Consider the following 13,233-nt stretch of genomic DNA (forward strand, 5'->3'; position numbering starts at 1 on the left):
GGGCATGGTGAGACAGAGAGAACATGGGATGGGAAGGGTATGGTGGGACAGAGAGAACCTGGGATGGAAAGGGCATGGTGAGACAGAGTGAACCTGGGATGGGAAGGGCATGGTGGGACAGAGAGAACATGGGATAGGAAGGGCATGGTTAGACAGAGAGAACATGGGATGGAAAGGACATGGTGAGACAGAAAGATCCTGGGATGAGAAGGGCCTGGAGAAACAGAGAGAACATGGGATGGGAAGGGCATGGTGAGACAGAGAGAACATGGGATGGGAATGGCATGGTGAGACAGAGAGAACATGGGATGGGAAGGACATGGTGAGACAGAGAGAACCTGGGATGGGAAGGGCATGGTTAGACAGAGAGAACATGGGATGGGAAGGACCTGGAGAGACAGAGAGAATCTGGGATGGGAAGGACATGGTGAGACAGAGAGAACATGGTTTGGGAAGGGCATGGTGAGACAGAGAGAACCAGGGATGGGAAGGGCATGGTGAGACAGAAAGACCATGGGATGGGAAGGGCATGGTGAGACAGAAAGACCATGGGATGGGAAGGGCATGGTGAGACAGAGAGAACCAGGGATGGGAAGGACATGGTGAGACAGAGAGAACATGGTTTGGGAAGGGCATGGTGAGACAGAGAGAACCTGGGATGGGAAGGGCATGGTTAGACAGAGAGAACATGGGATGGGAAGGACCTGGAGAGACAGAGAGAATCTGGGATGGGAAGGACATAGTGAGACAGAGAGAACATGGTTTGGGAAGGGCATGGTGAGACAGAGAGAACATGGTTTGGGAAGGGCATGGTGAGACAGAGAGAACCAGGGATGGGAAGGGCATGGTGAGACAGAAAGACCATGGGATGGGAAGGGCATGGTGAGACAGAAAGACCATGGGATGGGAAGGGCATGGTGAGACAGAGAGACCATGGGATGGGAAGGGCATGGTGAGACAGAGAGACCATGGGATGGGAAGGACATGGTGAGACAGAGAATCTGGGATAGTAAGGACATGGTGGGACAGAGAGAACCTGGAATAAGAAGGACCTGGAGAGACAGAGAGAACATGGGATGGGAAGGGCATGGTGGGACAGAAAGAACATGGGATGGGAAAGGCATGGTGGGACAGAGAGAATGTGGAATGGGAAGGGCATGGTGGGACAGAGAGAACATGGGATGGGAAGGACCTGGAGAAACAGAGAGAACATGGGATGGGATGGGCATGGTGGGACAGAGAGAACATGGGATGGGAAGGGCATGGTGAGACAGGTTAAACATGGGATGGGAAGGGCCTGGAGAGACAGAAAGAACATGGGATGGGAAGGGCATGGTGGGACAGAGAGAACATGGGATGGGAAGGACCTGGAGAAACAGAGAGAACATGGGATGGGAAGGGCATGGTGAGACAGAGAGAACATGGGATGGGAAGGACATGGTGAGACAGAGAGAACATGGGATGGGAAAGACCTGGAGAGACAGAGAGAACCTGGGATGGGAAGGGCATAGTGGGACAGAGAGAACATGGGATGGGAAAGACATGGTGGGACAGAGAGAACCTGGGATGGGAAGGGCATGGTGGGACAGAGAGAACCTGGGATGGAAATTAAATGGTGGGACAGATAGAACATGGGATGGGAAGGACATGGTGGGACAGAGAGAACCTGGGATGGGAAGGGCATGGTGGGACAGAGAGAACATGGGATGGGAAGGACCCAGAGAGACAGAGAGAACATGGAATGGGAAGGACATGGTGGGACAGAGAGAACATGGGATGGGAAGGGCATGGTGGGACAGAGAGAACCTGGGATGGGAAGGGCATGGTGGGACAGAGAGAACCTGGGATGGGAAGGACATGGTGGGACAGAGAGAACATGGGATGGGAAGGACATGGTGGGACAGAGAGAACCTGGGATGGGAAGGGCATGGTGGGACAGAGAGAACCTGGGATGGGAAGGGCATGGTGGGACAGAGAGAACCTGGGATGGGAAGGGCATGGTGGGACAGAGAGAACATGGGATGGGAAGGACATGGTGGGACATAGAGAACCTGGGATGGGAAGGGCATGGTGGGACAGAGAGAACCTGGGATGGGAAGGGCATGGTGGGACAGAGAGAACCTGGGATGGGAAGGGCATGGTGGGACATGATCATAGAAAGCGGGTGTTACGTCTGTGGGTATTTAGCTTTTTTTCCTCTCCTCCCATATACTCACTTCTTGTTCAGCTCCTTTGCATGCTGTAGGGAAGAAGAGATTACAGGTGAGATACTCCATACTGCACTAGGACTACTCATTATAGCCGCTATGGATTACCTATAATCTGATCAGCGATCAGGGAATAGATGTAAGAGGTCCTGAGTTTACCAGAGGTGCAGGATGTCAGCCCAGAATGGCTATTTTAAAGAGGCAATCATATACTGTACAAGGCAAAACTAGGGACAAGTAACACGTGGAACAGTCAGATGGGACCGGCAACACTGAGGAGCAGTCAGGCGGGACCGGTAACGCCGAGGAGCAGTCAGTTGGTACCGGCAACGCCGGGGAGCAGTCAGGCGGGACCGGCAATGCCTGAGAGCAGTCAGGCGGGACCGGCAACGCCGAGGAGCAGTCAGTTGGTACCGGCAACGCCGGGGAGCAGTCAGGCGGGACCAACAACGCCGGAGAGCAGTCAGGCGGGACCGGTAACGCAGAGGAGCAGTCAGGCGGGACCGGCAACGCCGAGGAGCAGTCAGTTGGTACCGGCAACGACGGGGAGCAGTCAGGCAGGACCGGTAACGCCGGGGAGCAGTCAGGTGGGACCGGTAACGCAGAGGAGCAGTCAGGCGGGACCGGCAATGCCGGGGAGCAGTCAGACGGGACCGGCAACACCGGGGAGCAGTCAGGTGGGACCAACAACGCCGAGGAGCAGTCAGGCGGGCCTGGCAACACCGAGGAGCAGTCAGGCGGGACCGGCAACGCCAGGGAGCAGTCAGGTGGGACCAGTAACATAGACAGGCAGCATCTGCTCAGGTCCCTATGACCGCACCTGCAGGAATGCTGCCATCTGAGGCTCGTCCATGGACTGGATGGCGGTTTCCACTAGTTTTGATGTGACCTCCAGGTGATCTCCGTGCTGGCGGATTAGTCCTCTTACATATTGCAGCTTCTCCTCCTGCTGTTTTGTAATAATCTGTAATAACTCCTTCTTCCGCTCCTCCAAAATATTATATAGGGAGTCAAATCTCTGGCTGACATTCTGCTTCTGCCGTCGGCTGTTATCCTGTATCCAAAAGATTCATATTTATATGGCGCAACAAGGGTTCTGCAGCGCCTAACAATACATAAATAAGCAATAAAAAAATAAAACTTACATTACAATGCATTTTAGGACAATCCCATTGTAAAAAAGGACAGGTGCCCCCTAGGGAGCAGAAGCCCGGCGGCAGATGATTCCATTGCTTCCCAGAGTTACACCTCTGAATCCCAACGTACACAGGGGTCGCACCCGCCACACGCAGGAGAACGCACAAGGAGTGGCGTCATACATCCCAACGTACCCCGATGTCACACCCGTCACACGCTGGAGAGTGCGCACAGACAGACCGGCGTCATACATCCCAACGTACCCCGATGTCACACCCGTCATATGCAGGAGAGCGCGCACAGACAGACCGGCGTCATACATCCATAGTACCCCGATGTCACACCCGTCACACGCTGGAGAGTGCGCACAGACAGACCGGCGTCATACATCCCAACGTACCCCGATGTCACACCCGTCATATGCAGGAGAGCGCGCACAGACAGACCGGCGTCATACATCCATAGTACCCCGATGTCACACCCGTCACACGCAGGAGAGCGCGCACAGACAGACCGGCGTCATATATCCCAACGTACCCCGATGTCACACCCGTCACACGCATGAGAGCGCGCACAGACAGACCAGCGTCATACATCCCAACGTACCCCGATGTCACACCCGTCACACGCAGGAGAGCGCGCACAGACAGACCGGCGTCATACATCCCAACGTACCCCGATGTCACACCCGTCACACGCAGGAGAGCGCGCACAGACAGACCGGCGTCATACATCCCAACGTACCCCGATGTCACACCCGTCAAGCGCAGGAGAGCGCGCACAGACAGACCGGCGTCATACATCCCAACGTACCCCGATGTCACACCCGTCACACGCAGGAGAGCGCGCACAGACAGACCGGCATCATACATCCATAGTACCCCGATGTCACACCCGTCACACGCAGGAGAGCGCAAACAGACAGACCGGCGTCATACATCCCAACGTACCCCGATGTCACACCCGTCACACGCAGGAGAGCGCGCACAGACAGACCGGCGTCATACATCCATAGTACCCCGATGTCACACCCGTCACACGCAGGAGAGCGCGCACAGACAGACCGGCGTCATACATCCATAGTACCCCGATGTCACACCCGTCACACGCAGGAGAGCGCGCACAGACAGACCGGCGTCATACATCCCAACGTACCCCGATGTCACACCCGTCACACGCAGGAGAGCGCGCACAGACAGACCGGCGTCATACATCCCAACGTACCCCGATGTCACACCCGTCACACGCAGGAGAGCGCGCACAGACAGACCGGCGTCATACATCCATAGTACCCCGATGTCACACCCGTCACACGCAGGAGAGCGCGCACAGACAGACCGGCGTCATACATCCCAACGTACCCCGATGTCACACCCGTCACACGCAGGAGAGCGCGCACAGACAGACTGGCGTCATACATCCATAGTACCCCGATGTCACACCCGTCACACGCAGGAGAGCGCGCACAGACAGACCGGCGTCATACATCCATAGTACTCTGATGTCACACCCGTCACACGCAGGAGAGCGCGCACAGACAGACCGGCGTCATACATCCATAGTACCCCGATGTCACACCCGTCACATGCAGGGGAGCGCGCACAGACAGACCGGCGTCATACATCCATAGTACCCCGATGTCACACCCGTCACACGCAGGAGAGCGCAAACAGACAGACCGGCGTCATACATCTCAACGTACCCCGATGTCACACCCGTCACACTCAGGAGAGCGCGCACAGACAGACCGGCGTCATACATCCCAACGTACCCCGATGTCACACCCGTCACACGCAGGAGAGCGCGCACAGACAGACCGGCGTCATACATCCATAGTACCCCGATGTCACACCCGTCACACGCAGGAGAGCGAGCACAGACAGACCGGCGTCATACATCCATAGTACCCCGATGTCACACCCATCACACGCAGGAGAGCGCGCACAGACAGACCGGCGTCATACATCCCAACGTACCCCGATGTCACACCTGTCACATGCAGGAGAGCGCGCACAGACAGACCGGCGTCATACATCCCAACGTACCCCGATGTCACACCCGTCACACGCAGGAGAGCGCGCACAGACAGACCGGCGTCATACATCCATAGTACCCCGATGTCACACCCGTCACACGCAGGAGAGCGCGCACAGACAGACCGGCATCATACATCCAAAGTACTCCGATGTCACATCCGTCACACGCAGGAGAGCGCGCACAGACAGACCGGCGTCATACATCCCAACGTACCCCGATGTCACACCCGTCACATGCAGGAGAGCGCGCACAGACAGACCGGCGTCATACATCCATAGTACCCCGATGTCACACCCGTCACATGCAGGGGAGCGCGCACAGACAGACCGGCGTCATACATCCATAGTACCCCGATGTCACACCTGTCACACGCAGGAGAGCGCAAACAGACAGACCGGCGTCATACATCCCATTGTACCCCGATGTCACACCCGTCACACGCAGGAGAGCGCGCACAGACAGACCGGCGTCATACATCCATAGTACCCGATGTCACACCCGTCACACGCAGGAGAGCGCGCACAGACAGACCGGCGTCATACATCCATAGTACCCCGATGTCACACCCGTCACACGCAGGAGAGCGCGCACAGACAGACCGGCGTCATACATCCCAACGTACCCCGATGTCACACCCATCACACGCAGGAGAGCGCGCACAGACAGGCGTCATACATCCATAGTACCCCGATGTCACACCCGTCACACGCAGGAGAGCGCGCACAGACAGACCGGCGTCATACATCCATAGTACCCCGATGTCACACCCGTCACACGTAGGAGAGCGCGCACAGACAGACCGGCGTCATACATCCATAGTACCCCGATGTCACAACTGTCACACGCAGGAGAGCGCGCACAGACAGACCGGCGTCATACATCCATAGTACTCCGATGTCACACCCGTCACACGCAGGAGAGAGCACAGACAGACCGGCGTCATACATCCATAGTACCCCGATGTCACACCCGTCACATGCAGGGGAGCGCGCACAGACAGAACGGCGTCATACATCCCAACGTACCCCGATGTCACACCCATCACACGCAGGAGAGCGCGCACAGACAGACCGGCGTCATACATCCCAACGTACCCCGATGTCACACCTGTCACATGCAGGAGAGCGCGCACAGACAGACCGGCGTCATACATCCCAACGTACCCCGATGTCACACCTGTCACATGCAGGAGAGCGCGCACAGACAGACCGGCGTCATACATCCCAACGTACCCCGATGTCACACCCGTCACACGCAGGAGAGCGCGCACAGACAGACCGGCGTCATACATCCATAGTACCCCGATGTCACACCCGTCACACGCAGGAGAGCGCGCACAGACAGACCGGCATCATACATCCATAGTACCCCGATGTCACACCCGTCACACGCAGGAAAGCGCTCACAGACAGACCGGCGTCATAAATCCCAACGTACCCCGATGTCACCCCCGTCAGACGCAGGAGAGCGCGCACAGACAGACCGGCGTCATACATCCATAGTACCCCGATGTCACACCGTCACACGCAGGAGAGCGCGCACAGACAGACCGGCGTCATACATCCCAACGTACCCCGATGTCACACCCGTCACACGCAGGAGAGCGCGCACAGACAGACCGGCGTCATACATCCATAGTACCCCGATGTCACACCCGTCACACGCAGGAGAGCGCGCACAGACAGACCGGCGTCATACATCCCAACGTACCCCGATGTCACACCCGTCACATGCAGGGGAGCGCGCACAGACAGAACGGCGTCATACATCCATACTACCCCGATGTCACACCCGTCACACGCAGGAGAGCGCGCACAGACAGACCGGCCCCATACATCCCAACGTACCCCGATGTCACACCCGTCACACGCAGGAGAGCGCACACAGACAGACCGGCGTCATACATCCATAGTACCCGATGTCACACCCGTCACACGCAGGAGAGCGCGCACAGACAGACCGGCGTCATACATCCCAACGTACCCCGATGTCACACCCGTCACACGCAGGAGAGCGCGCACAGACAGACCGGCATCATACATCCCAACGCACCCCGATGTCACACCCGTCACACGCAGGAGAGCGCGCACAGACAGACCGGCGTCATACATCCATAGTACCCGATGTCACACCCGTCACACGCAGGAGAGCGCGCTCAGACAGACCGGCGTCATACATCCATAGTACCCCGATGTCACACCCGTCACAGGCAGGAGAGCGCGCACAGACAGACCAGCGTCATACATCCCAACGTACCCCGATGTCACACCCGTCACATGCAGGAGAGCGCGCACAGACAGACCGGCGTCATACATCCCAACGTACCCCGATGTCACCCCCGTCAGACGCAGGAGAGCGCGCACAGACAGACCGGCGTCATACATCCCAACGTACCCCGATGTCACACCCGTCACACGCAGGAGAGCGCGCACAGACAGACCGGCGTCATACATCCCAACGTACCCCGATGTCACCCCCGTCAGACGCAGGAGAGCGCGCACAGACAGACCGGCGTCATACATCCATAGTACCCCGATGTCACACCGTCACACGCAGGAGAGCGCGCACAGACAGACCGGCGTCATACATCCCAACGTACCCCGATGTCACACCCGTCACACGCAGGAGAGCGCGCACAGACAGACCGGCGTCATACATCCCAACGTACCCCGATGTCACACCCGTCACACGCAGGTGAGCGCACAGACAGACCGGCGTCATACATCCCAACGTACCCCGATGTCACACCCGTCACACGCAGGAGAGCGCGCACAGACAGACCGGCGTCATACATCCATAGTACCCCGATGTCACACCCGCCACACGCAGGTGAGCGCACAGACAGACCGGTGTTACGGACACTTACCTCCACGCTCTTACAGATCTCCTCCATCTGGGTGATAATGGCCTGGATTCGATCATTACCCGCCACCAGCATCGCAATCCCATCACTGAGATCACTCTGTGGAAACATACAGGTCACTTGTGCATCATACACTGACAGCACCCAGGACACAGATTCCAACATGCTGCTATGGTGGCCACCAGGTGGCGCTGCTGCTTGCTACGACCTCACCTATAACAGCCACTTCTCCCCAGCTCATTAGGTCCGACAGGTACTGTGGTGCCACCAGGACTAACTAAGGGACAAGAAGGCTACTGGCTACTGGAGACTGGGCAATGTAATGTACAGAACAGGTAGATGGAGCACACCCTGGGGTAACCCGAACTCTTCCATCTCCTACACTGGGATAGCCACAGTAATCCAGGATTATCAGATGGTGTACTACCTGGTGCAATACTGCACGGAATGGGGTGTACTACCTGGTGCAATACTGCACGGAATGGGGTGTACTACCTGGTGCAATACTGCACGGAATGGGGTGTACTACCTGGTGCAATACTGCACGGAATGGGGTGTACTACCTGGTGCAATACTGCACGGAATGGGGTGTACTACCTGGTGCAATACTGCACGGAATGGGGTGTACTACCTGGTGCAATACTGCACGGAATGGGGTGTACTAGCTGGTGCAATACTGCACGGAATGGGGTGTACTACCTGGTGCAATACTGCATGGAATGGGGTGTACTAGCTGGTGCAATACTGCACGGAATGGAATGGGGTGTACTACCTGGTGCAATACGGCACGGAATGGGGTGTACTACCTGGTGCAATACTGCACGGAATGGGGTGTACTACCTGGTGCAATACTGCACGGAATGGGGTGTACTACCTGGTGCAATACTGCACGGAATGGTGAGTACTACCTGGTGCGATACTGCACGGAATGGGGTGTACTACCTGGTGCAATACTGCACGGAATGGGGTGTACTACCTGGTGCAATACTGCACGGAATGGGGTGTACTACCTAGTGCAATACTGCACGGAATGGGGTGTACTACGCCAGGACGTACGCCAGGAAGTGTATTTTCCAGGTGTATTTTACCGGCAATTAGCGGCCGTATCCTGCTAACTGACGTTAATTACTGGCCGCATCCCGGTAACTGACGGTACTTACTGGCCGTATCCCGCTAACTGACGTTAATTACTGGCCGTATCCCGCTAACTGACGTTAATTACTGGTCGTATCCCGCTAACTGACGTTAATTACTGGCCGTATCCCGCTAACTAACGTTAATTACTGGCCGTATCCCGGTAACTGACGTTAATTACTGGCCGTATCCCGCTAACTGACGTTAATTACTGGCCATATCCCGCTAACTGACGTTAATTACTGGCCGTATCCCGCTAACTGACGTTAATTACTGGCCGTATCCCGCTAACTGACGTTAATTACTGGCCGTATCCCGCTAACTGACGTTAATTACTGGCCGCATCCCGGTAACTGACGTTACTTACTGGCCGTATCCCGCTAACTGACGTTAATTACTGGCCGTATCCCGCTAACTGACGTTAATTACTGGCCGCATCCCGCTAACTGACGTTAATTACTGGCCGCATCCCGCTAACTGACGTTAATTACTGGCCATATCCCGCTAACTGACGTTAATTACTGGCCGCATCCCGGTAACTGACGTTAATTACTGGCCGCATCCCGCTAACTGGCGTTAATTACTGGCCGTATCCCGGTAACTGACGTTAATTACTGGCCGCATCCCGCTAACTGACGTTAATTACTGGCCGCATCCCGCTAACTGACGTTAATTACTGGCCGCATCCCGCTACCTGACGTTAATTACTGGCCGCATCCCGCTACCTGACGTTAATTACTGGCCGTATCCCGCTAACTGACGTTACTTACTGGCCGTATCCCACTAACTGACGTTAATTACTGGCCGCATCCCGCTAACTGACGTTAATTACTGGCCGTATCCCGCTAACTGACGTTAATTACTGGCCGTATCCCGCTACCTGACGTTAATTACTGGCCGTATCCCGCTAACTGACGTTAATTACTGGCTGCATCCCGCTAACTGACGTTAATTACTGGCCGTATCCCGGTAACTGACGTTAATTACTGGCCGTATCCCGGTAACTGACGTTAATTACTGGCCGTATCCCGCTAACTGACGTTACTTACTGGCCGTATCCCGCTAACTGACATTACTTACTGGCCGTATCCCACTAACTGACGTTAATTACTGGCCGCATCCCGGTAACTGACGTTAATTACTGGCCGTATCCCGCTAACTGACGTTAATTACTGGCCATATCCCACTAACTGACGTTAATTACTGGCCGCATCCCGGTAACTGACGTTAATTACTGGCCGTATCCCGCTAACTGACGTTAATTACTGGCCGTATCCCGCTAACTGACGTTACTTACTGGCCGTATCCCGCTAACTGACGTTAATTACTGGCCGCATCCCGCTAACTGACGTTAATTACTGGCCGTATCCCGCTAACTGACGTTAATTACTGGCCGTATACCGCTAACTGACGTTAATTACTGGCCGTATCCCGCTAACTGACGTTAATTACTGGCCGTATCCCGCTAACTGACGTTAATTACTGGCCGTATCCCGCTAACTGACGTTACTTACTGGCCGTATCCCGCTAACTGACGTTAATTACTGGCCGCATCCCGCTAACTGACGTTAATTACTGGCCGTATCCCGGTAACTGACGATAATTACTGGCCGCATCCCGCTAACTGACGTTAATTACTGGCCGCATCCCGCTAACTGACGTTAATTACTGGCCGTATCCCGGTAACTGACGTTAATTACTGGCCGTATACCGCTAACTGACGTTACTTACTGGCCGTATCCCGCTAACTGACGTTACTTACTGGCCGTATCCCGCTAACTGACGTTAATTACTGGCCGCATCCCGCTAACTGACGTTAATTACTGGCCGTATCCCGGTAACTGACGATAATTACTGGCCGCATCCCGCTAACTGACGTTAATTACTGGCCGTATCCCGCTAACTGACGTTAATTACTGGCCGTATCCCGCTAACTGACGTTAATTACTGGCCGTATCCCGGTAACTGACGTTAATTACTGGCCGTATACCGCTAACTGACGTTACTTACTGGCCGTATCCCGCTAACTGACGTTACTTACTGGCCGCATCCCGCTAACTGACGTTAATTACTGGCCGTATCCCGCTAACTGACGTTAATTACTGGCCGTATCCCGGTAACTGACGTTAATTACTGGCCGTATCCCGCTAACTGACGTTAATTACTGGCCGTATCCCGCTAACTGACGTTAATTACTGGCCGTATCCTGCTAACTGACGTTAATTACTGTCCGTATCCCGCTAACTGACGTTAATTACTGGCCGTATCCCGCTAACTGACGTTACTCACTGGCCGTATCCCGCTAACTGACGTTAATTACTGGCCGTATCCCGCTAACTGACGTTAATTACTGGCCGTATCCTGCTAACTGACGTTAATTACTGGCCGTATCCCGCTAACTGACGTTAATTACTGGCCGTATCCCGGTAACTGACGTTAATTACTGGCCGTATCCCGCTAACTGACGTTAATTACTGGCCGTATCCCGCTAACTGACGTTAATTACTGGCCGTATCCCGCTAACTGACGTTAATTACTGGCCGTATCCCGCTAACTGGCGTTAATTACTGGCCGTATCCCGGTAACTGATGTTACTTACTGTCCGTATCCCGCTAACTGACGTTAATTACTGGCCGTATCCCGGTAACTGACGTTAATTACTGGCCGTATCCCGCTAACTGACGTTACTTACTGGCCATATCCCGCTAACTGACGTTACTTACTGGCCGCATCCCGCTAACTGACGTTAATTACTGGCCGCATCCCGCTAACTGACGTTAATTACTGGCCGTATCCCGCTAACTGACGTTACTTACTGGCCATATCCCGCTAACTGACGTTACTTACTGGCCGCATCCCGCTAACTGACGTTAATTACTGGCCGTATCCCGCTAACTGACGTTAATTACTGGCCGTATCCCGCTAACTGACATTAATTACTGGCCGTATCCCGGTAACTGACGTTAATTACTGGCCGCATCCCGCTAACTGACGTTAATTACTGGCCGTATCCCGCTAACTGACGTTAATTACTGGCCGTATCCCGCTAACTGACGTTAATTACTGGCCGTATCCCGCTAACTGACGTTAATTACTGGCCGTATCCCGCTAACTGACGTTAATTACTGGCCGTATCCCGGTAACTGACGTTAATTACTGGCCGTATCCCGCTAACTGACGTTAATTACTGGCCGTATCCCGCTAACTGACGTTAATTACTGGCCGTATCCCGCTAACTGACGTTAATTACTGGCCGTATCCCGCTAACTGACGTTAATTACTGGCCGCATCCACTACCTGACGTTAATTACTGGCCGCATCCCGCTAACTGACGTTAATTACTGGCCGTATCCCGCTAACTGACGTTAATTACTGGCCGTATCCCGCTAACTGACGTTACTCACTGGCCGTATCCCGCTAACTGACGTTAATTACTGGCCGTATCCCGCTAACTGACGTTAATTACTGGCCGTATCCCGCTAACTGACGTTAATTACTGGCCGTATCCCGCTAACTGACGTTAATTACTGGCCGTATCCCGCTAACTGACGTTAATTACTGGCCGTATCCCGCTAACTGACGTTAATTACTGGCCGTATCCTGCTAACTGACGTTAATTACTGTCCGTATCCCGCTAACTGACGTTAATTACTGGCCGTATCCCGCTAACTGACGTTAATTACTGGCCGTATCCCGCTAACTGACGTTAATTACTGGCCGTATCCCGCTAACTGACGTTAATTACTGGCCGTATCCCGCTACCTGACGCTAATTACTGGCCGTATCCCGCTAACTGACGTTAATTACTGGCCGTATCCCGCTACCTGACGCTAATTACTGGCCGTATCCCGCTAC

The 13,233-nt window shown here is 54.8% G+C and overlaps 1 protein-coding gene across 1 annotated transcript in view; it reads right to left on the reverse strand.

The window, feature by feature from the left end:
- The window catches only part of TRIM54 (tripartite motif containing 54), a 55,437-nt gene that overhangs the window by 24,970 nt on the left and 17,234 nt on the right, over window positions 1–13,233 (reverse strand). The window contains exons 4-6 of the mRNA XM_083174841.1: window positions 8,248–8,343; window positions 3,028–3,261; window positions 2,217–2,239 (exon numbers count right to left, since the gene is read on the reverse strand). Of these exons, the coding sequence (XP_083030967.1) occupies window positions 2,217–2,239; window positions 3,028–3,261; window positions 8,248–8,343 (353 nt within the window). The remainder of the gene's footprint in view (window positions 1–2,216; window positions 2,240–3,027; window positions 3,262–8,247; window positions 8,344–13,233) is intronic.

This window comes from Crinia signifera, chromosome 3, assembly GCF_055691185.1.
Source record: "Crinia signifera chromosome 3, ASM5569118v1, whole genome shotgun sequence".
NCBI classification, from domain to species: domain Eukaryota; kingdom Metazoa; phylum Chordata; class Amphibia; order Anura; family Myobatrachidae; genus Crinia; species Crinia signifera.